Raw genomic sequence first — 22,161 nt, 5'->3', positions numbered from 1 at the left:
AAGGGAGGAAGAGAGCTAGCTTGGCGGAGGGGGAGAGGGAGGTCATTCCAGGCCCGGGGGATGACGTGGGCCGGGGGTCGACGGCGGGACAGGCGAGAACGAGGTACAGTGAGGAGATTAGCGGTGGAGGAGCGGAGGGTGCGGGCTGGGCAGTAGAAGGAGAGAAGGGAGGTGAGGTAGGAGGGGGCGAGGTGATGGACAGCCTTGAAGCCCAGGGTGAGGAGTTTCTGCCTGGTGCGCAGATTGATTGGTAGCCACTGGAGATTTTTGAGGAGGGGAGTAATATGCCCAGAGCGTTTCTGGACAAAGATAATCCGGGCAGCAGCATGAAGTATGCATGCTGCTACAAGCAATCTGCTACAAGTCAAAACTCACATGTGCTGGGCAGCAGTGGTGTGGGAGAGAGTCAAGGGTGGAGACAACTTTACTGCTTGGAAGGAGGGAATGGTAAAACACTTCCTTACTTTTACCAAGAAAACTCTATGGATACACTACCAGAATGATTGCAGATGGAGGTGGGACTTTCTGGGAGAGATGTGTCCGTGGTGTCGCTATGGGTCGGAGATGACTCGCCGGAATACGACAAGACAAAGAACGGCAGGTAACATGCAGTGTGGCCTAGTGGATAGAGCCCAGGCCTGGGAGTAGGAAGGACCTGGGTTCTAATTCCAGCTCTGCCACTTGTCTGTTGTGTGACCTCGGGCAAGTCACCTCATTTGTCTGCGCCTCAGTGATCTCACCTGTAAAATGGGGATTAAGACTGTGAGCCCTATGTGGGACAGGGACAGTTTCCAACCCGATTAGCTCCTATCTAACTCAGCACTTAAAACAGTGCCAGGTACATAATAAACACTTAAAAATAGACTGTGAGCCCACTGTTGGGTAGGGACTGTCTCTATATGTTGCCAACTTGTACTTCCCAAGCGCTTAGTACAGTGCTCTGCACACAGTAAGCGCTCAATAAATACGATTGATTGATTAAAAATATCACAATTATTATTAATAATAATAACAGCATTTGTTAAGTGCTTACTATGTGCAAAGCACTGTTCTAAGCGCTGGGGGGATACAAGGTGATCAGGTTGTCCCACGGGGGGCTCACAGTCTTCATCCCCCTTTTACAGATGAGGTAACTGAGGCTCCGAGAAGTTAAGCGACTTGCCCAGGGTCACACAGCAGACATGTGGCGGAGCCGGGATTCAAACCCACGACCTCTGACTCCAAAGCCCGGGCTCTGTCCACTGAGCCACGCTACTTCTCTACTATTATTACTGTTGTTGCTTCCAAATCTGAATTTGGTATTCCACTGAGCCCCGCTACTTCTCTACTATTATTATTGTTGTTGCTTCCAAACCCGAATTTGGTATTGAACAAAGAAGCAGTGTTGTCTAGTGGAAAGAGAACAGGCTTGGGAGTCAGAGGATCTGGATTCTAAACATCATCATCATCAATCGTATTTATTGAGCGCTTACTATGTGCAGAGCACTGTACTAAGCGCTTGGGAAGTACAAATTGGCAACATATAGAGACAGTCCCTACCCAACAGTGGGCTCACAGTCTAAAAGGGGGAGACAGAGAACAAAATCAAACATACCAACAAAATAAAATAAATAGAATAGATATGTACAAATAAAACAAATAAATAAATAGAGTAATAAATATGTACAAACATATATACATATATACAGGTGCTGTGGGGAAGGGAAGGAGGTAAGATGGGGGGATGGAGAGGGGGACGAGGGGGAGAGGAAGGAAGGGGCTCAGTCTGGGAAGGCCTCCTGGAGGAGGTGAGCTCTCAGCAGGGCCTTGAAGGGAGGAAGAGAGCTAGCTTGGCGGATGGGCAGAGGGAGGGCATTCCAGGCCCGGGGGATGACGTGGGCCGGGGGTCGATGGCGGGACAGGCGAGAGCGAGGTATGGTGAGGAGATTAGCGGCGGAGGAGCGGAGGGTGTGGGCTGGGCTGCAGAAGGAGAGAAGGGAGGTGAGGTAGGAGGGGGCGAGGGGATGGACAGCCTTGAAGCCCAGGGTGAGGAGCTCACCACTCCCGCTTGTCTGCTGTGTGGTCTTGGATCAATCACTTCACTAGTCTCCTGTGGGACAGGGACTATGTCCAACCTGATTATCTTGTGTCTACCTCACCGCTTAGTACATTGCCTGGTACATGGTAAACATTTGACAAAATATTGTGAAAGAATTAACAAATACCAGGCTTTTCGATGTGACCACAGCAAAAACATTAGCCGCTCAATGAGTGCAGAAACTGCACTAGTTGTATAAATGTCTCACTGGCTATCCTTAGCCTTCCCCAAGATCCCCTAGGCCAGCTCTTTGGCCACTGTCCTCTCTCCAAAGCTGATGTTGCCATTACAGTCTCCTTTCCTGTCTTTCTGCGGCCACAGGGCCAGTCATTTAAAGGGGTCATTAGTCCAGTGTCTACTTACATAATACTACCTCTCACCCCTTTAGATTGTAAACTCGTTATGGTCAGGGAACGTGTCTGCTAATTCTGTTGTATTGCACTATCCCAAGACTTTAGTAGTGTTCTGTACACAGTAAGTGTTCAATAAATACCACTGATTGATTGATTGATTATGTTACAGTGTTTTGGCACCAACATCAACCATGCTGGGCTTTCTATCCCAAGACTTCAGTAGTGTTCTGTACACAGTAAGTGTTCAATAAATACCACTGATTGATTGATTGATTGATTATGTTACAGTGTTTTGGCACCAACACCAACCATGCTGGGCTTTCTATCCCAAGACTTTAGTAGTGTTCTGTACACAGTAAGTGTTCAATAAATACCAATGATTGATTGATTGATTATGTTATAGTGTTTTGGCACCAACACCAACCATGCTGGGCTCTTTAAGAGGGACATTTATTCTTATGGATGCTTTGGAAAGAACTCATGACCGGTTGAATTGGTCACAGTATTCCTTCATGTATTTATGTACTAAGTATATTTTGACTTTGAGTTTCCTTTACCCAAAACCACTGGTGATTCAGAGTTCATACAACCTTACTCATGTTCCTAAAAAACTAACAAACATACTCATTTCTTCTATATCTGTGGGTGGCTGGCATGGAACAAAACAAGAACGCTTTGTTCAGAAACTTTGCAGTCACTTGGGCTTATCCTGTGTTTTTTTTTTAAACCCAACATATTTTTCTTTATTTCCTGTTTCTCTTTTCAGATCCATAAACTCTTAAACTTACCTTTTCTCTGTGAATAAGGAAGACGATTTTCAGTCTGCAAACTAAGTTACTAAAACTTTAATGGGGGATTTATGCTTGCTGACTGCTGATTAAGCTACTCTTCCTTTAACAATCTTACTGAAATCTACCTGAAAATGTACATCAATAAAGATGAAATTAAAAGCATCAGTAAAGTTTCTACCTCACTGAACTAACAGGAAGAATGTTAATGTCTAGACATGAGCTCAACAAAGTCCAATTTCCACATCCTAATGCCATGATGGCCCAGATAAAAGGTTCCAATAATTCGCAGCTAATTAGCTTGTTTGTGCATATGTGCGCACACTTGTATATACGTGCATGCACTTGAATAATAATAATAATAATGTTGGTATTTGTTAAGCGCTTACTATGTGCAAAGCACTGTTCTAAGCGCTGTGGTAGATACAAGGTAATCAGGTTGTCCCACGTGGGGCTCACAGTCTTCATCCCCATTTTACAGATGAGGGAACTGAGGCCCAGAGAAGTTAAGTGACTTGCCCAAAGTCACACAGCAGACAAGTGGCGGAGCAGGATTTGAACCCACGACCTCTTGACTCAAAGCCCGTGCTCTTTCCACTGAGCCACGCTGCTTCTCGAATACACACACACACACACACACACACACACACACAATGTCTTCACTTGTTTAGCACAGCATCTGACCCAGAACAGTACATATGCAGGCACTTCATATTATTTAATCATTTATAAACGCCCTTATCACTTAGTCAATTCAGACCTAGCTCAACAACTTTGTCGATTAATTAATCAACCAATGGTATTTACTGAGCACTTACTGTGTGCAGAGCACTGTACTAATGATTGGGAGAGTACAATACACTAGCATTGGTAGAAACATTCCTCTGTCGTTGGAGGAACCCCTGAAGAAAGTGGCCAGAAGCAGGAAAACCAATTTATCAATCAATGGCAGTTACTGAGCGCTTACCTGGAGCACAGCACTGTGCTAAGAGATCGGGAGAGTTCAATTTACCAGAGTTGGTCAACACATTCCCAGCCTTAATAGGAAGATGATGAGGACCGCACAGACTGTGAGCTCATTGTGGGCAGAGACTGCCTCACTTTAGTGCTGTATTGTACTTTCCCAAGAGCTTAGTACAGTGCTCTGCTCACAATAAGCGCTCAATAAACATGAGAATGGATGAGTGGAGATTTTGAAGAGAGCTCCCCGCAGGTTTGGGCAGGAGACTGGGAGCTCATAGTGGGCAGGGAACTTGTCTACCAACTCTCGTGTACTGTACTCTCCCAGCCGCTTAGCACAGTGCTCTGCACACAGTAAGTGCTCAGTAAATACAATTGATTGTATCGTCCACCTAGGCCAAAACGGCTTTAAAAATACCGTATGGTAATGGAGCATGAGGGAAGAGAGGAAGAGAGAAGGGGGAGGCTAAATCCGGGCTGTGGGTGAATGAAAAACTGCTCGGCCCAGGGGATGGAGGGAAAGGTTCAAAGCAAGAGGAGGAGGAGGGGACTGGATGGAATGTCAAGAGGGCTCATAGATCCTGGCCACATCATCAATTTAAAATAATAATAATAATAATTGTGGCACTTAAGCGCTTACTATATGCCAAGCACAGTTCTATGTACTGGGGTAGACACAAGTTAGATTCATTCATTCATTCAATCATATTTATTGATCAGTTGGACACAGTCCCTGTCCTACATGGGGTTCACACTCTTATCCCCGTTTTACAGAATAGGTAACTGAGGCACAGAGAGGTGAAGTGACTTGCCCCAGGTCACACAGCATCATGTAGTACCTCGGGAGTATGCATACTGTGGGCCTTTGGAAACAGGGGCATCCATTCCTATACTTTGATTGATCAATCATTTAAACTAAGAAGGGTTAAGTATGAATCAGTAAACAATCTAAAATTCTAAACTGCAAAAAGAAATTAAAATACAGTACTGGGGTGCGCATCTTTGTGTCTTGGCTTTCCGTCCCCCAGCCTTCCTTTTCTTCTACCACCTCTGACCTACTTTGAAAGGCAGCCTGGTCTTGTGGATAAGAGCACAGTCCTGGGAGAGAAGGACCTGGGTTCTAATCCTGGTTCCCACCAGTTGTCTTGCTGTCTGTGACCTTGGGCAAGTCACTTCGCTTCTCTGTGCCTCAGTGCCCTCATCTGTAAAATGGGGATTAAGACTGTGAGCCCTCTGTGGGACAGGGACTGTGTCCAACCCGATTACTTTGCATCTACCCCAGTGTTTAGAACAGTGCCTGGCACATGGTAAGCGCTTAACAAATACCATTACTATGATTATCATTATTATCACTTCTACATGACTCCTTACAGCTTAATTTATGGTAACCACTGTGTAGATAAAATTTTCTTTACTTGACGGGAATAAAGAAGGTAAAAAGGAGACGTGAGGGTCAAAAATTCACAAATTTTGAATTTAGTGTAAGCCTTTTGTGGGCAGGGAACCTGTCTACCAACTCTGCTGTATTGTACTTTCCCAAGTGCTTAGCTGCACACAGTAAGCACTCAATAAACATGACTGACTGATTGATAGTGACACCCAATAATGATAAACCATGTTCTTGACAAAAAGATGCTAGTTCACCAAATTACAATACAGAAAAATTAACCTGAATTCCCTAGCAATGTAGGGATTTGAACCGACATTAGGTGGTTTGGAACAGGTTCCCTTCCAAACCCCAGATTCAGGCACGAGATGGGCTGAAGTTAGAAAACTTGTCTTCTCCCAGTCAGAGTATGAGAGCACCAAGATAAAGCAGTGTGCCTTCTCCTACCCTTGCAGGGATTGGGAAGGGCAACCCAAAGGGAGCCTGATCCCCCTGTAGCCCCAAAATCCACGATGAAAACCTCAAGAATCTCACCCCGTAATTTCCCAACAACCCAATGATTCAGCTGACGCAATTACAGCAGTCGCAAGACACAACTACAGTGAAATAAGGAGGTTTATTGCACTTCAATCATAGTGCTACTTTAAAAACCATGATTACCAATCTTATGTTAAGGAAAATTCTCTTATCGGTAGGGCTAGTTGCACACTGAGGCTATCGGGCTACAATCCCAGATTGGAGCTTGGGGGCTTTGCCACTTGCCAGCTGTGTGACCTTGGGCACTTAACTTCCCTGTGGCTCATCTGCAAAATGGGGATTCATTAGTAGCATGGCTTAGTGGATCGAGCATGGGCCTGGGATTCAGGTCATGGGTCCTCATCCCGGCTCTGCCGCTTATCTGCTGTGTGACCTTGGGCAAGTTACTTCACTTCTCTGGGCCTCAGTCACCTCATCTGTAAAATGGGGATGGAGACTGTGAGCCCCACATGGGACAGGGACTGGGTCCAACCCGATTTGCTTGTTTCCACCCCAGCACTTAGTACTTTGCCTGGCATATAGTAAGAGCTTAACAAATACCACAATTATTATTGTCAGTATTATTCTCCCTCCCACTTAGACTGTGAGGTCCAAGGGGGACAGAGACTGTGTTCAACCTGACAATCCTGTACCTATCCCAGTGCTTAGTACAGCATGTAGCAAATGCTTACCAAATGCCATCATCATCCCCCAGAGGTGTGCCGATTGACCCTACTGCCGCCACTCCTTCACAAGATAATCAGGCGTCACCGAATGCTACCAACGTTGAGTCTCCTTGGGGCATTCCAAAGATGGCTCACAGACCAGACCTTTCTGCCCATGGTCAGAGAGGGGGGGATAACACCGGAACCAACCTCCAGTCCCCATCGGCGACTGGCCTTAGCCACGGCCATTTAAAATTTCTCTATCGGTGAAGGGCAGGGGGACGACGACTGAAGAAACGGGGAGGAGACCGTACGGGGCCATGGCTTCGGAGTTCAACTCCGGCCCACAAATGCTGCCCTGGGGTGACCCTGGCTTTGCCATCCCTGTACCCCCAGCCATCGTCCAGCCAAGCACAGGCCAAGTGATAAGATGGCCTGCTCTCTGCCCCAACCCCAGGCAGCCCCAGGGGCTGCCTCTTAAAGAAGATGCCGCCCTTGAAAGTGGTTCCTTCCCAGCTGGGGGCAAACGTGGGGATGACTATGTGCCTAGTACAGTGCTCTGCACACAGCAATCGCTCAATATATATGATTAAATGATTGAATGAATGAATGACTAGCCCCAAAGAGGGGCCTAAATGCCCTCCAGAAGAGTCAGTGGATGAAGTGGGTCTGGAGGATTCCCTCAGGCTCACCTCCCCCATTCCTGGTCAGAGGACAAGCTCTGGAGGGAGCCTGGGGGAGACTGTGGAGGGGTGAAGAATGGTGGGGGGGAGGGGGGCAAGCACGACAATCTGGGCTTCTGCCAGGAGGCATCGCTGTCCAGGCTCACTCCCTCCATCATATGTGCCCGCTGACTCTACAGCCCATCCCTGGGGCCAGGGTCGGGACGGGATCCTCGGTTGAACATATGGGTCTTACTTAGGCCCTGCCTAGACGATGATCACCTCCTGAGAGCTCACCTCCTCCAGGAGGCCTTCCCAGACTGAGCCCCTTCCTTCCTTTCCCCCTCGTCCCCCTCTCCATCCCCCCCATCTTACCTCCTTCCCTTCCCCACAGCACCTGTATATATGTATATATGTTTGTACATATTTTTTTACTCTATTTATTTATTTATTTATTTGTACATATCTATTCTATTTATTTTATTTTGTTAGTATGTTTGGTTTTGTTCTCTGTCTCCCCCTTTTAGACTGTGAGCCCACTGTTGGGTAGGGACTGTCTCTATATGTTGCCAATTTGTACTTCCCAAGCGCTTAGTACAGTGCTCTGCACATAGTAAGCATTCAATAAATACGATTGATGATGATGATGATGCTGATGATGATCACATGATTAAGACTGTGAGCCCCATGTGGGACAGGGACTGTGTCCAATACAATTTGCTTGTAACCCCCCAGCCTAGCACCTCGTATAGCACCTGGCACATAATAAGCGTTTAATAAATACCACACATTCTTATTAATCAATCACATTTATTGAGTGCTTACTGTGTGCAGGGCACTCGACTAACATCTTGGGAGAGTACGACCTAACGATATAACAGACGCATTCCCTGCCCACCCTATTCCCACCACAATGACGTCAAAGAAGTGATTATTCCTTACACAGATTGAAAAGACCGAGTATTCTGTAAAAGAAATCACTTACAGTTCCTTGTGTTTGTCCTCAGCCAAAATTTGATCATTGGGCTTCAGGCCATACCTGGAGGATGAGAAAAGAATGTTCGGTCACACAAAGAATAATTTCAGATTTTTTGTAAACTCGCCCACCCCAGGAAAGTATGCTCGGTCACAGTTTTATGGGAGAATCAACAGAATTACACAGGAAGCCAATCAGTATCACTCAACTTGATAAACTAAGGAGGACAGTGTGAGGATTTTTTTTAACTTCACACTTTTCTTCTAAAGAGTAATTCCTTAATCTACTCAATTCACTCATATGCAATCCCAGAAGGGTGCAATTGATTTCCAGCTGAATTTTCAAATATCTGAAACATGGTCTCCAAGGTCCACAATCAGTTCAGCCTCCTTTGCCTTCTTTGTCGTCCCTTCTATTGAGTTGGAAGTAGACTAAAAATATCTCCTTCCAGTGCAAAAAATGAGGCTGCAACTAGCAAAGGGGACTCTTGGGTTAGAAATGGGACCTCTTCCCAGGCTTGGAAAAGAAGGCATTTCTGGTAGTCCCCCCCCACCCCATCATCACAGGTCAATCAATTAATCAATCATATTTACTGGGCGAGCGCTTGCTGTCAGTCGGTCAATTTATTGGGCGCTTACTGCATGCAGAGCACTGTACTAAGTGCTTGGGAGAGTATATTACACCAATAAACACACACATTCCCTGCCCACGCCAAGCGTACAGTCTTGAGGGTGAACTGTGTTCAGAGCACTGTACTATGCGCTTGGGAGTTCAACACAACCGAGATGTAGACACGTTCCCTGTCCACAACAAGCTTACAGTCACGGGAAGACAGACATTAATACAAGGAAAGAAAATGCACATATTGTACATAAGCGCCGTGGGACTAGGGAAGGGTCTGCTTGTAGACTGACTGTCTACTTGTTTTGTTATCTGTCACCCCCTTCTAGACTGTGAGCCCATTGTTGGGTAGGGACTGCCTCTGTTGCCAAATTGTACTTTCCAAGCGCTTAGTATAGTGCTCTGCACACAGTCAGCGCTCAATAGATACGATTGAATGAATGAATGAAGGGGTGAATAAAGGGTGCAAATCCAAGTGTGAGGCGGAAGGGAGTGGGAGAAGAGGGAATGGGGGCTTAGTCACGGAAGGCCTCATGGAGGAGATGTGCTTTCAATATGGCTTTGAAGGTGGGGATAAGTGATCACCTGTCACATAAGAGGACGAAGGGCATTCCAGGCCAGAGACAGGATGTGTCGACTTGTACTTCCCAAGCGCTTAGTACAGTGCTCTGCACACAGTAAGCGCTCGATAAATACGATTGATTGATTGACTGATTGATTGATTGATGTGGGCGAGAGGCTGGCAGTGAAATCGACAAGAATGAGGCACAGTGAATAGGTAGGCATTACAGGAGCAAATTGTGCGGGCTGAGTTGTAGTAAGAGAGCAGCAAGGTAAGGTAGGAGGGGGCAAAGTGATCGAGTGCTTTAAAGTAAGGAGTTTTTGCTTGATGAGGAGGTGGATGGGCAACCACTGAAGGTTCCTGAGTAGCAGGGAAACATGCCCTGAAAGGTTCTGCAGAAACATGATCTGAATGGCAGCGTGAAATACGGACTGAAGCGGGGAGAGACAATAAGCAGGGAGATCAGCAAGGGAGAATGATACAGAATGAAGTTTAGTTAAATCTGCCAATTTTTCTAAACCAAAGTATGATAAAACTGTCTAGTATTGCATGAAAGTACCACCTGTATTGCTAGGTGCCAGGAACTTTTTGGGGTTTTTTTAAGTGAGCCTTGTTAAGCGCTTACTGCGGGCCAAGCATTGTAGTAAGCACTGGAGTAAACACAAGAAAATCAGGTTGGACACAGTCCCTGTCCAACAGGGGGTTCACGGTCTAGGAAACAGGGAGTAGGACTTAATCCCAATTTTACAGATGAGGTAACAGAGCCACACAGAAGTGACTTGTCCAAGGTCACCTCATAGACAAGTGGCAGAGGTGGGATTAAAACCCAGTTCCCCTGCCCCCCTAGACTGTAAGCCTGTTGTGGGTAGGGAATGTGTCTGTTATATTGTCCTCACACAAGAGTTTAGTACAGTGCTCTGCATGGAGTAAGCGCCCAATAAATACGACTGATGGATTGAGATCTTCTGACTTCCAGAGGACCGTGTCAAGAAGCTGAAGGTGACCATGATCTCAAGTAGAAGTGTCATACCTGCCAAGCCAAAGCCTTAGCTACCCAAGGCAACTTGCACAGTCAGGAACACAATACTCTGGGCAGCAGCGGCCCGGCTCCCTTCCCACCCCTCAGTGCCCCAAAACAAGCATGGAGGGATCGTGGGAAATCACAGCCCAGGTCCAGCCCGGTCCGCCCCAAGTCAGGGTTTGTCCTGGGGGTGTCTTAATGGAGGCTCTTGAACAGAGGAGAACGGAAAATGTCTTTTGTTGCACCACTAGTGAGCTCTCAAACAGTGGGTAATCCATCATTTGCTCAATCAATGCTATTTATTGACCATCTGTGTGTGGAACACTGTAGTAAGCACTTGGGAGAGTACGATGTAACAGAGTTGGTAGACCCATTTCCTGCCCACAACAAGCTTACAGTATAGAAGGGAACACCAAGTGCACAGAAGTAGAAAACTAACAGGAGGGTCGTCGTGCCTTGGACGAAGTAGAACTGAGAGTTTAATGTCAAAGCTGCAACTTAAAAGAAAACGTACTGTTCACTCAACTTTATAAACATGAGTCGTGAGTTGATATGGGGATCATATTCAGTTTCTGGCCTAGCCAGCTTGTGTCGGTGATACCCTCTTGTGATAAAAGTGCTAAGTGATAATAGAGCAAGTAGACAACATCCCCCCCATCCCCCTTAAAAAGAGTACAGAATAGAGAAGTAGTGTGAAATAGCGGATAAAGCACAGGCCTGGCTGAGGTCCTAAAGCATCATCTCTTAAACAGGGTATGAAGACTCGCGGAAAGATGGGAGAAAACCCAAGGCTCTTGAAGCTTCCTCAATCCACAGGGACAGCTACTTGTGAGCCGCAGGAGCCGGCCCCAAGCGAACTTTGTGAATTCTTGTCCAGAAGTGCTTTGCACTGAACTCCATCACAACAATTCTAGACAATTATAGAGTCCTACTTAGATGGGGTGGGGCCAGAGCCAGAAAAGCCACATTTTCAGCCACCATACAGCTCTACCACACAAAGTTTCTCTAGTTGGTTGGTTTGTTTCCTTTTTGGCTTCATTTCATTTTCTGTGGTATTTGTTAACCATTTTCTATGTGCCAGGCACTGTACCAGGTGCTTGATCACCTTGTAACCTCCCCAGCGCTTAGAACAGTGCCTTGCACATAGTAAGCACTTAATAAATGCCATCATTATTATTATTGTTGTCAATCCCAGAGTTCAGTACAGTGCCTGACACATAGTAAGCACTCAACAAATGACATTACTACTATTACTGGAAAGAGCATGAGCTTGGGAGTCATAGGACATGCGTTCTACTCCAGGCTCCGCCACTTGTCTGCTGTGTGACCTTGGGCAAGCCACTTAATTTCTCTGTGCCTCTGTTACCTCATCTGTAAAATGGGGATTAAGACTGTGAGACCCACGTGGGACAACCTGATTACCCTGTATCTTCCCCAGTGCTTAGAACAGTGCTTGGCACATAGCAAGAGCGTAACAAATACCATAATTATTATTATGAATATTATCATTATCATTAAGCAGGACATTCAGGATCTTTCTGAAATACCCAGAATCTGGAAGACTCCACTTGAATACCAAGAGTTTCTGTACTTCTGATTTTTATGTAAACTGTACAATAACTCAGTTTCCCCTTCCAAAGGTCATTTGCTGCTTCCAATTACTAGAGATACTTCTAAAGCTAATTTTGGTGATACTATTGCCAATAGAAAAATGAAAGACATTTGGAAAAATTCCGAACTGGTACTTTTCAAAATAAAAGAGGCTCCATTAAGTGTAAAACACAGCAAATGCAGTGACTCAGGTAGAGCTTTTAAAATCCCAGAAGAGATTCTCGGAAACTCTGTTTTGCACAAGTGGTAGGACCAGGGATTTTTTTTTTTTAATTTAATGACTGTAATCACAGAGCTAAAGGAGGTCCGGAGGAGGAGGAGCAGAACAAGCAATGCAAAGTGTGCTGAACTGCTTTGTAATAGCAGGGGGAGATTTTTGCAGTGTGTAGGTTCCTCCACTGAAATCAGGCCTCTTGAAGCGATTCTAAGTCTCACCCAAAGAAACTTGCTGCTCAACGTTACTATGCTACTTATTAAGCCTTTACTATGTACCAAGCACTGGGGAGGATACCCAGTTGAACAGAGTCCCTGTCCCGCATGGGGTTCCCAGTGTAAGTAATCATCATCTCTCGCTTTTAAAGCCTAATGTGTACGGATTGGAAAACGAACCACCCAAGTCAGAAGTGGCGTCCCTGCTTTGAGGGATCTTTCAATCTCATGAGGGTAATGAGCAAACATGCATTCCATATCTACTTAATGTAAAAGAAAAAGAGCTTTGATACAAATGATAAACACCAAAAGCTCCAGAAAGGCCCAGAAAAGGTAAGTGATTTGCCCGAAGTCACACAGTTGACAAGTGGCAGAGGCGGAATTCATTCATTCAATCGTATTTATTGAGCGCTTACTGTGTGCACAGCACTGTACTAAGCGCTTGGGAAGTACAAATTGGCAACATATGAGACGGTTTGAACCCATGACCTCTGACTCCAAAGCCCGTGCTCTTTCCACTGAGGCACGCTGCTTCTAGCGTTTGGGAGAGTACAACAATAAACAGGCATATTCCCGGCTCACGATGAGCTTACATTCTAGAAGGGGAGAGAGACAGATATCAATAGATATCATGAGTGCTGTGGGGCTGGGATGGGGGGGGTGAATAAAGGGAGCAAGTCAGGGCGATGCAAAAGGGAATGGGAGACAAGGAAAGGAGGGCTTATTCAGGAAAACCCTCTTGGAGGAGATGTGCCTACAATAAGGCTTTGAAGGCGGGAAGAGATGATCTGGGAGGTACGGATTAAACAAGAAATGTCTCGTGGAAAGACTGTAAACTTGGGGTGGGCAGGGAATGGGTCTACCAACTCTGTTATATTCTACCCTCCTAACCGCTTAGTACAGTGTTCTGCGCACAATCAGCACTCTATAGAGAAGCAGCATGGCTCGGCGGAAAAATCACGGGCTTGGGAGTCACAGGTCATGGCGTCTAATCCTGGCTCTGCCATTTGTCAGCTGTGTGACTTTGGGCAAGTCACTTCACTTCTCTGTGCCTCAGTTCCCCCATCTGCAAAATGGGGATTAAGACTGTGAGCCCCACGTGGGACAACCTGATTGCCTTGTATCCCGCCCAGTGCTTAGAACAGTGCTTGGAACATAGTAAGCACTTAACAAATACCATTATTGTTATTATTGTTATTATTATTATTAATAATAATGATAATAATAATAAATACCACTGAATGGCTGAGTGATTCAAAGAGCAGCCTTTAAGGAAGGCTTGGAAAGTGGGAGAAAGACTGTGAGCTCTAACTGTGCGTTTGTTGTGAGCAAGGATTGCCACTCTTTGTTGCTGTATTGTACTTTCCCAAGCGCTTAGTACAGTGCACTGCACACAGTAAGTGCTCAATAAATACAACTGAATGAATGAATGTGTGGCTTGATGAATGAGTAGGGGAGAGGTTTATGCGGGTGGAAAGTTAGAGATGGGAGGACCATGAGTGAGTTACCATTAGAAGATCAGCTTGGGAAGAAGCCAAGAGCCAGAGCCCAGGGTGGAGCGGGGAAAAGAGACTCTTTGCAAATCTGAAAATTCTCAATCTTCTCTGGTTAATCGGTTACTTGGGCCATTCGGTAAAACATTATAGGAGAGTTTGCATAAGAGGAAAATAAGTTTTAGACTTTCAGAGAATTGTGAACATTTCAGAGAATTGTGAACATTTCAGAAGAAAAAGGCTAATTCGATTTACCTGAATATAGACCTTGAAGAGACTTCCCCATCATATGATCTGTAAACAGTAAGGGCTTTGTAGGTAGGGATGATGTCTACTCACTTTCTATATGTTCCCAAGCACTTGGTATAGTGCTCTGCCCACAGTAAGCGCACAGTGAATACCACTAATTCACTGACGCATCAACAGTCTTCCCCTACATCAAGGCCTTTGCACCCAAGGGAGAGACTGCGTGCTGGGTGAGTTGGCTAGCGCTTGGCATTCAGAGCACTCCCCATGGCACTCCCCATCCACCCTCAACTGTTGAGACAGTTGAGGGTGGATGTGGCAACAAATATGTATTTCAGAGTATTGGAGTGGGTGGAGATGGCAGCAAGAAACTGGGCCAGGATGGCCATCTCTGACCAAACTATTCCAGGCAGATGAATTTCTTAGTAATATATCCAAAGAAGGAGGAACGAATCAAACCATGGTACTTATTGAGTGAATACTGTGTTCAGAGCACTTTACTAAGCACTTGGGAGAGGAGAGGAGAGTTGGTAGACATCTCCCCTGCCCACAAGGAGCTTACAGCCTAGAGGGAGAGATCATCATCATCAGTGGTGTTTATGGAGCACTTATTGTGGGCAGAATATGGTACTAAGCAGTTCTCACTTGGGAGAGTACAAAGCAACAGAGTTGGTAGAAACGTTCCCTGCCCACAACGAGCTTACAGTCTAAACTAGCTCTCTTCCTCCCTTCAAAGCCCGACAGAGCTCACCTCCTCCAAGAGGCCTTCCCAGACTGAGCCCCTTCCTTCCTCTCCCCCTCGTCCCCCTCTCCATCCCCCCCACCTTACCTCCTTCCCTTCCCCACAGCACCTGTATATATGTATATATGTTTGTACATATTTATTACTCTATTTATTTTATTTGTACGTATCTATTCTATTTATTTTATTTTGTTAGTATGCTTGGTTTTGTTCTCTGTCTCCCCCTTTTAAACTGTGAGCCCACTGTTGGGTAGGGACTGTCTCTATACGTTGCCAATTTGTGCTTCCCAAGCGCTTAGTACAGTGCTCTGCACATAGTAAGCGCTCAATAAATACGATTGATTGATTGATTGATTGATCCCTTCCCAGACGGAGCCCCCTTTTTCCTCTCCTCCTCCCCATCCCTCCCCGCCCTACCTCCTTCCCCTCCCCACAGCACTTGTATATATTTGTACAGATATATTACTCAATTTTACTTGTACATATTTACTACTCTACTTATTTTATTAATGATGTGCATATAGCTATAATTCTATTTATTCTGATGGTTTTGACACCCGTCTACATGTTTTGTTTTGTTGTCTGTCTCTCCCTTCTAGACTGTGAGCCCGTTTTTGGGTAGGGACCGTCTCTATATGTTGCTGACTTGTACTTCCCAAGTGCTTAGTACAGTTCTCTGCACACAGTAAGCGCTCAATAAATACAACTGAATGAATGGAGGGACATTTAAAATACATCACAGAATGGGGACGTGGGGGTATAAGGATAGGTACATAAAGTGCTATGGGGTTGAGAGGCAGTGGGGTAACTATCAAGAGCTTAGAAAAGCGGCATGGCTCAGTGGAAAGAGCCCGGGCTTGGGAGTCAGAAGTCATGGGTTCTAATCACGGCCCTGCCTCTTGTGAGTTGTGTGACTTTGGGCAAGTCACTTCACTTCTCTGTGCCTCAGTTCCCTCATCTGTAAAACGGGTATTAAGACTGTGAGCCCCATGTGGGACAACCTGATTACCTTGTATTTCCCCCAGCGATTAAAACAGTGCTTAGCACAGAGTAAGCGCTTAACAAATACCAAAATTATTGTTATTATTATTATTATTATGATTCAAGTTCATGCATGAGGCAGAAGGGACAGTGAATGGGAGAAATGAAGGCTTAGTCAAGGAAGGCCCACAACAAACTGCCTTATTAGTGACTGTCTGTGATCCTGTGAACAACAACAAGGAAGAGACTCGCGAAGGCACTGATGGGCTCTACTTGAGGACGGGTGGTTTCCAGTCCATGGTGGGTGGAGCATGGAGGAAGTAATGGCCTTCTCTCCCTGCCCTACCCAGTATTGGGCCTGGATCAATCAATCACTGCCATGTAGAGCCACAGCTGTGACACCTAAGGTGGACAAAAGGTGGTTGCTTTGAATGGTGAGGAGAAAAGAAAGCAGGAGAAGCAGAAGAAGGCAGCAATAGGAGGAAGCAGTGTTCGGAGGAGGCTTGCAGTGTCAGCGGTCCATGTTGCCAGGAACTCCGCAACAGGATGGGCAGAACAGACTCCCTTGACCAGCAGACTGGTACTGGACCCTTGGAGTGGAGTGAGTGAGAGTGTGCATGTGTCACTTCCTTGCACACTGGTAACACTAAGTAAAAGACTTTCCACAGTAACTTTGGTGGTTGGTGGTGTGGTTCGACACTCTTTGTGTCACTGAGGCTCCCCGGGTACAGGGGAGTCCTGGTTGGTACAAGCTGGGAGCTCGTGACATAAAAGATGTGATTTGGGGAGGATTTAAGTTGGGGAGAGTAGTGGACTGTCGTATATAAAGAGGGAGGAAGTTCCAGGCCATAGGGAGGATGTGGACAAGGGGTCAGCAGTGAGACAGATGAAATCGAGGTACAGACAGTAGGTCAGTGTTAGAGAAGTGAAGTGTGCGAGTGGAAGTAGGAAATTAGCAAGGTAAGGTAAGAGGGAGAGAGCAGACTGAGTGAGAGGGCAGAATGAATGAGGGGTCCTTCAGATTCCCTGACTGCCACTTATGGAGAAATTCAGACCGCTAAGCAGCTATCAATTATTGAAACAGATTAAGAGGGCTTTGGAAATCAAGAACAAAACACTGATTAAAGCAAGATTATGAAAACTGGACAAAGTAAAAGCACGCTAATCACTACACTGAAGCACATTAATGTGTTTTGGCAAAGGTCACCCTTTCCACTTTAGATTGAAATATAGAAGGATTATCAAAAAAAGATTATGATTAAACTACGGGATCAAGAAAATAATTCATCCATACTGGTTGTAATGACTACTTACCACTAGATTTAAAGCCCTCAATCAGCTCTCTCTCCCTACTACTTAGCTTCACTCCACTAACACCAACCGACTAGTTTACCTCAATCTCACCTCTCGCTGTCGTCCCCTTGCTTACATCTTCCCTCTGGCCCACAACTCCCTCCCGCTTTCATGCCTGACAGACCACCGCTCTCCCCACCTTCCAAGCCCTACTAACGTCATATCTCCACCAAAAAGTTTGATTAACCTCTCATTTCCCCACCCTATTCCCCACCCCTTCCCTCTAGACTGTAAGCCTGGGGCAGGCAGGGCACATGTCTACCAACTCTGTTATGTTGTACTCTCCCAAGCACTTAGGACAGTGCTCTGCACATAACACCCCTCTCAGGGTCACACCTGGAGAGTTTCCAGTACTCTACCAGTCTTAGCTACGGGAGGGAGAGTCAAGCAGAGGCCTATCCATTCCATTCCTAGCTTGGGCAGTGGCAGCGAGTGGAAGGCAATCTGCTCGACTCTCTCCCTTGCTGTTGCTGCCCAGCGTGGGTGAGTTTTGGAGAGTCGAGGATGGGGACACGAGTTTACTGCCTGGAAGGCGGCAATGGTAAACCACTTCTGGATTTCTACCAAGGAAACTCTATGAATACACCACCAGAACGATTGCAGATGGAGAACGGGGCATTGGGGGATAGATGTGTCCCTGGTGTCGCTAAGCGTTGGAAACGACTCGACAGCAAAAGACAAGACTGCACACAATAGATGCTCAATAAATAGGACTGATCAACTGATTGGCCCTCCATTTTGCACTACCAAGGCACTTGGGAATGTCCCCTTCAAACATTTTGCTTCCCAACCCCAAGTCCCACTTGTGTACAGATCTTTACACTCTGCTGCTTCCCCTAGCTCTAATTTATTTTAATGTCTGTGTCCCCACTGGATTATAAGTTCCTTGAAGGCAGGGATCAATAGTAATTCAATATTAATGAATCCTCCCAAGTGTTCAATTCAGTTATCTGCATACACTATGTGCGCAATAAATACGAATGATTGATTTACCAACAGCAGGTTTCACCTCCATCCCAACTGCACAGGGCCTGTACAGTGGTGAGGGGAAAGGAGAGAACTGTCCATCCAAACCACATCCTTTTTGTGGTTTCACTGAAAATGGAGGAAGAAACCATATGCCCGAAAAAGGGAAAGCAATGAGAAAGTCCTCAATCAATCAATCAATCAATCAATCGTATTTATTGAGCGCTTACTATGTGCAGAGCACTGTACTAAGCGCTTGGGAAGTACAAATTGGCATCACATAGAGACAGTCCCTACCCGATAGTGGGCTCACAGTCTAAAAGGGGGAGACAGAGAACAGAACCAAACATACCAACAAAATAAAATAAGTAGGATAGAAATGTACAAGTAAAATAAATAAATAAATAAATAAACAGAGTAATAAATATGTACAGGAAAGGAGGACAACGTGGGGGGTGAAAAGAAGGGAGTGAAACAAAGGCCAGGGGAGAAGGGGAAGAAGACAAGAAGAGAAAGAAGAGGAGAGAAGGGGAATTCTCTTCCTTCCAAATGAAGCATACTACACGACAATAGTCACGCAGATCTCTGTTAACTTAGACTTTGCTGTTATGAAATACTTTACTTGAGGCCAGTCCTGCAGGATACCCAGAAATTCGAATTCTCGAAGGCACATGAATGTACCCTGGGAGTAAAATGTGGGTCAATAGTTACTCAGACTGGAGGTTCCCTCTATAGACTGTAAGCTCACTGTGGGCAGGAAACCTGACTGCCAACTCTGTGGCACTGGACCCTCCCAAGTGCTTAGTACAGTGCTCTGCACACAGTAAGCGCTCAATAAATATCACTGATTGATACATTTTAAGTACGTTTGGAAGTACGCAGTCTCCACAATTTGCAGTGACTGAATTTGTATTTCCTTGGACTGCTTTACTTGTGTATTCATTCATTCAATCATATTTATTGAGCGCTTACTGTGTGCAGAGTACTATACTAAGCACTTGGAAAGTACAATTCTGCAACAGATAAAGACAATCCCTACCCAACAACAGACTTCAGTAGTATTTGTTATATCTTTACGGATATTATTCCAGTTGCATCCATGTTCTTCTTCCAATAGCTTAAGCCAAAGTACCATGATACACTGATTTACAACAGATGTGTTGAACTTCTAGGGCCACACTCGCACCTCTCCTTTTCATTCATCATCATCAATCGTATTTATTGAGCGCTTACTATGTGCAGAGCACTGTACTAAGAGCTTGGGAAGTACAAATTGGCAACATATAGAGACAGTCCCTACCCAACAGTGGGTTCCTGGCCTTCCTGCTTCTCAAGTTCATTATTACCACTGTGAAACACTAAATTAGGCAAAGCATAAATTCCGGGTACTTGCGTTTTAAGTACCTCAAGTACCTCAGCAAGTACTCTTCTCCTTTAGCAATAGGCAAATTCTTGAAATGTGGAATCTTGAATTTTATATTCTATTTCTACATAGGCATACATTTGTCATCAGGAGTCTTGTCCCTGTAGAGGCAGCAGAGTCAGGTTGATGAAGGAGGCTTAAGTAGTTCTTGGAACTGACAATTAGAATGGCCTCTCTTTCCTTTCAGCCCACCCGCCAAAGAAAATGGAGCTAGGAGAGAAGCTGGGAATTGCTCCAATCCAGTATTTGAGCATCCCTGCTCAATAAAAGACTAAATTTAAATCAACCTAAAGCAGACTTTTCCAGGTTTTGTTCTAATCTCCAGCAATTCTGCAAACACAATTGAAACTGAGGCTCCGGGTAGGAGGAGTATCAAGTGGAGACCCAAGTGCATAGGTAATAGGCAATATAAAAGGGAGGGTGAAAAAGGCAGTCTGGAATAGGTCAATGAGGAAAGAGAATTAGGATTATAACCAATCAATGCTATTTATTGAACGTTTAAAGTGCTGGGAGACTAGGGGTAGGAGGAGTAACAAATGGAGACCCAAGTGCATGGCAATATAGAAGGGAGGGGGGAAAAGGCAGACTGGAATAGATCAATGAGGAAAGAGAGACTTGGGATTATAACCAATCCTATTTATTGAACATCTACTGTGTGCAGAGCACTATACTAAGCATTTGGGAGAGTACAATGTAACAGTGTCAGTAGACGCGTTCCCTGCTCACTGATTCTGATAAATAAGCCAAGTAATGCAGATTTTACAGTATAAATATTATCTTGATGCTTTAAACCTGCAGTTTGTACAAATCAGCTCTGGCTGATACGTTTTCCTTACTTCCATTCTTATTACTAGCACTTAATACCTACATAGTCCCCTTATACTAATGCCTTGCGTTTGCTATTTTTTCTAAGTGCTTTCACATAAACAATTACATTTTACTCCCACAAGGGAAGGGCAGCTTCAGTTTCGAAGATCTATTTCCCTTTTGTAGAACAGGAATGAATGATTTGCCCTAGGTTACCAGTCCACCAGTGACGGAGCTTGAACTAGAACCCAGGTGCCGAATCGTAATGATATTAACTGAGCATTCACTGGTGCAATGAACTTTCCAGAGCCCCTGACAAAGGACGATGACACACCAAAAAATGTATCCTGCCCACAATCTCTCAATCGTATTTATCGAGCAATTATTGTGTGCAGAATACTGTATTAGTGGTTGGGAGAGTGCAATATAACATAGTTGGTAGATGTGTTCCCTGCCCACCAGAAATTTACACTCTAATAGGGGAGACAGACACAGAAATATTTACAAACAGAGTAATTCCTGACTTCTACACCAGTGTTCTTCCCTCTAGGTATGCCACCCAGTACCAATCAATCGATCAAACAGATTTATTGGGGGCTTACTGTGTGCAGAGGACTGTACTAAAGGTTTGGGAGAATACAATGTAACAGAGTTAGGACACCCATTTCCTGGCCACGATGAGGTTACAGTCTAGACGAGGAGATAGACATTAATATAAGTAGACTAAATTACAGATATGTACCTAAGTGCTATGGGGTTGAGGGAGGGGTAATAAAGTGTGCAAATCCAAGCTCAAGGGTGATGCAGAAGGGAGTAGGAGAAGAGGAAATGAGGGTTGAGTTGGGGAAGACCTCTCGGAGGAAATGTGCTTTTAATAATAATAATAATGGCATTTGTTAAGCGCTTACTATGTGCAAAGCACTGTTCTAAGCACTGCGGAGGTTACAAGGTGATCAGGTTTTCCCATGGGGGGCTTACAGTCTTAATCCCCATTTTACAGTTGAGGTAACTGAGGCACAGAGAAGGTGAAGAAAATGAACGTCTGTCAGACATTCATTCATTCATATTTACTGAACGCTTACTGTGTGCCGAGCACTGTACGGACAGGAAGAGGGATGGAGTTCCAGGGCTGAGGCAGAACACAGCTGAGGAACTGGTGTCAAGATAGACAAGATCGAAGTACAGTGAGTAGGTTGGCATTAGAGGAGGCGTTAGTAGGAAATGAGGGAGGTATGGTAATAATAATAATAATAATAATAATAATGTTGGTATTTGTTAAGCGCTTACTATGTGCCAAGCACTGTTCTAAGTGCTGGGGGACACACAAAGTAATCAGGATTGTCCCACGTGGGGCTCACAGTCTTGATCCCCATTTTACAGATGAGGGAACTGAGGCACAGAGAAGTGAAGTGACTTGCCCAAAGTCACACAGCTGACAATTAGCAGAGCCAGGATTTGAACCCATGACCTGTGACTCCATAGCCCGGGTTCTTTCCACAGAGCCACGCTGCTTCTCAGCATG

At 45.2% G+C, this 22,161-nt stretch overlaps 1 protein-coding gene and 1 non-coding gene across 3 annotated transcripts in view; one reads left to right on the top strand and one right to left on the bottom strand.

Annotated features, from left to right (window-relative positions):
- The window catches only part of ADK (adenosine kinase), a 580,063-nt gene that overhangs the window by 472,755 nt on the left and 85,147 nt on the right, over nt 1–22,161 (bottom strand). For both annotated transcript variants that reach the window (XM_038744078.1, XM_038744079.1), the window contains exon 3: nt 8,394–8,447. In XM_038744078.1, coding sequence (XP_038600006.1) covers nt 8,394–8,447 — 54 coding nt within the window. The remainder of the gene's footprint in view (nt 1–8,393; nt 8,448–22,161) is intronic.
- On the top strand, nt 17,762–17,898 carry LOC119926355. The gene has a single exon (XR_005450240.1). It is a non-coding gene; the product is annotated as a small nucleolar RNA SNORA7 (small nucleolar RNA).

This window comes from Tachyglossus aculeatus, chromosome 3, assembly GCF_015852505.1.
Source record: "Tachyglossus aculeatus isolate mTacAcu1 chromosome 3, mTacAcu1.pri, whole genome shotgun sequence".
Taxonomy (NCBI): domain Eukaryota; kingdom Metazoa; phylum Chordata; class Mammalia; order Monotremata; family Tachyglossidae; genus Tachyglossus; species Tachyglossus aculeatus.
Note: the sequence above shows the minus strand (reverse complement) of the source record. Positions and strands in the feature narration are given on the sequence as shown.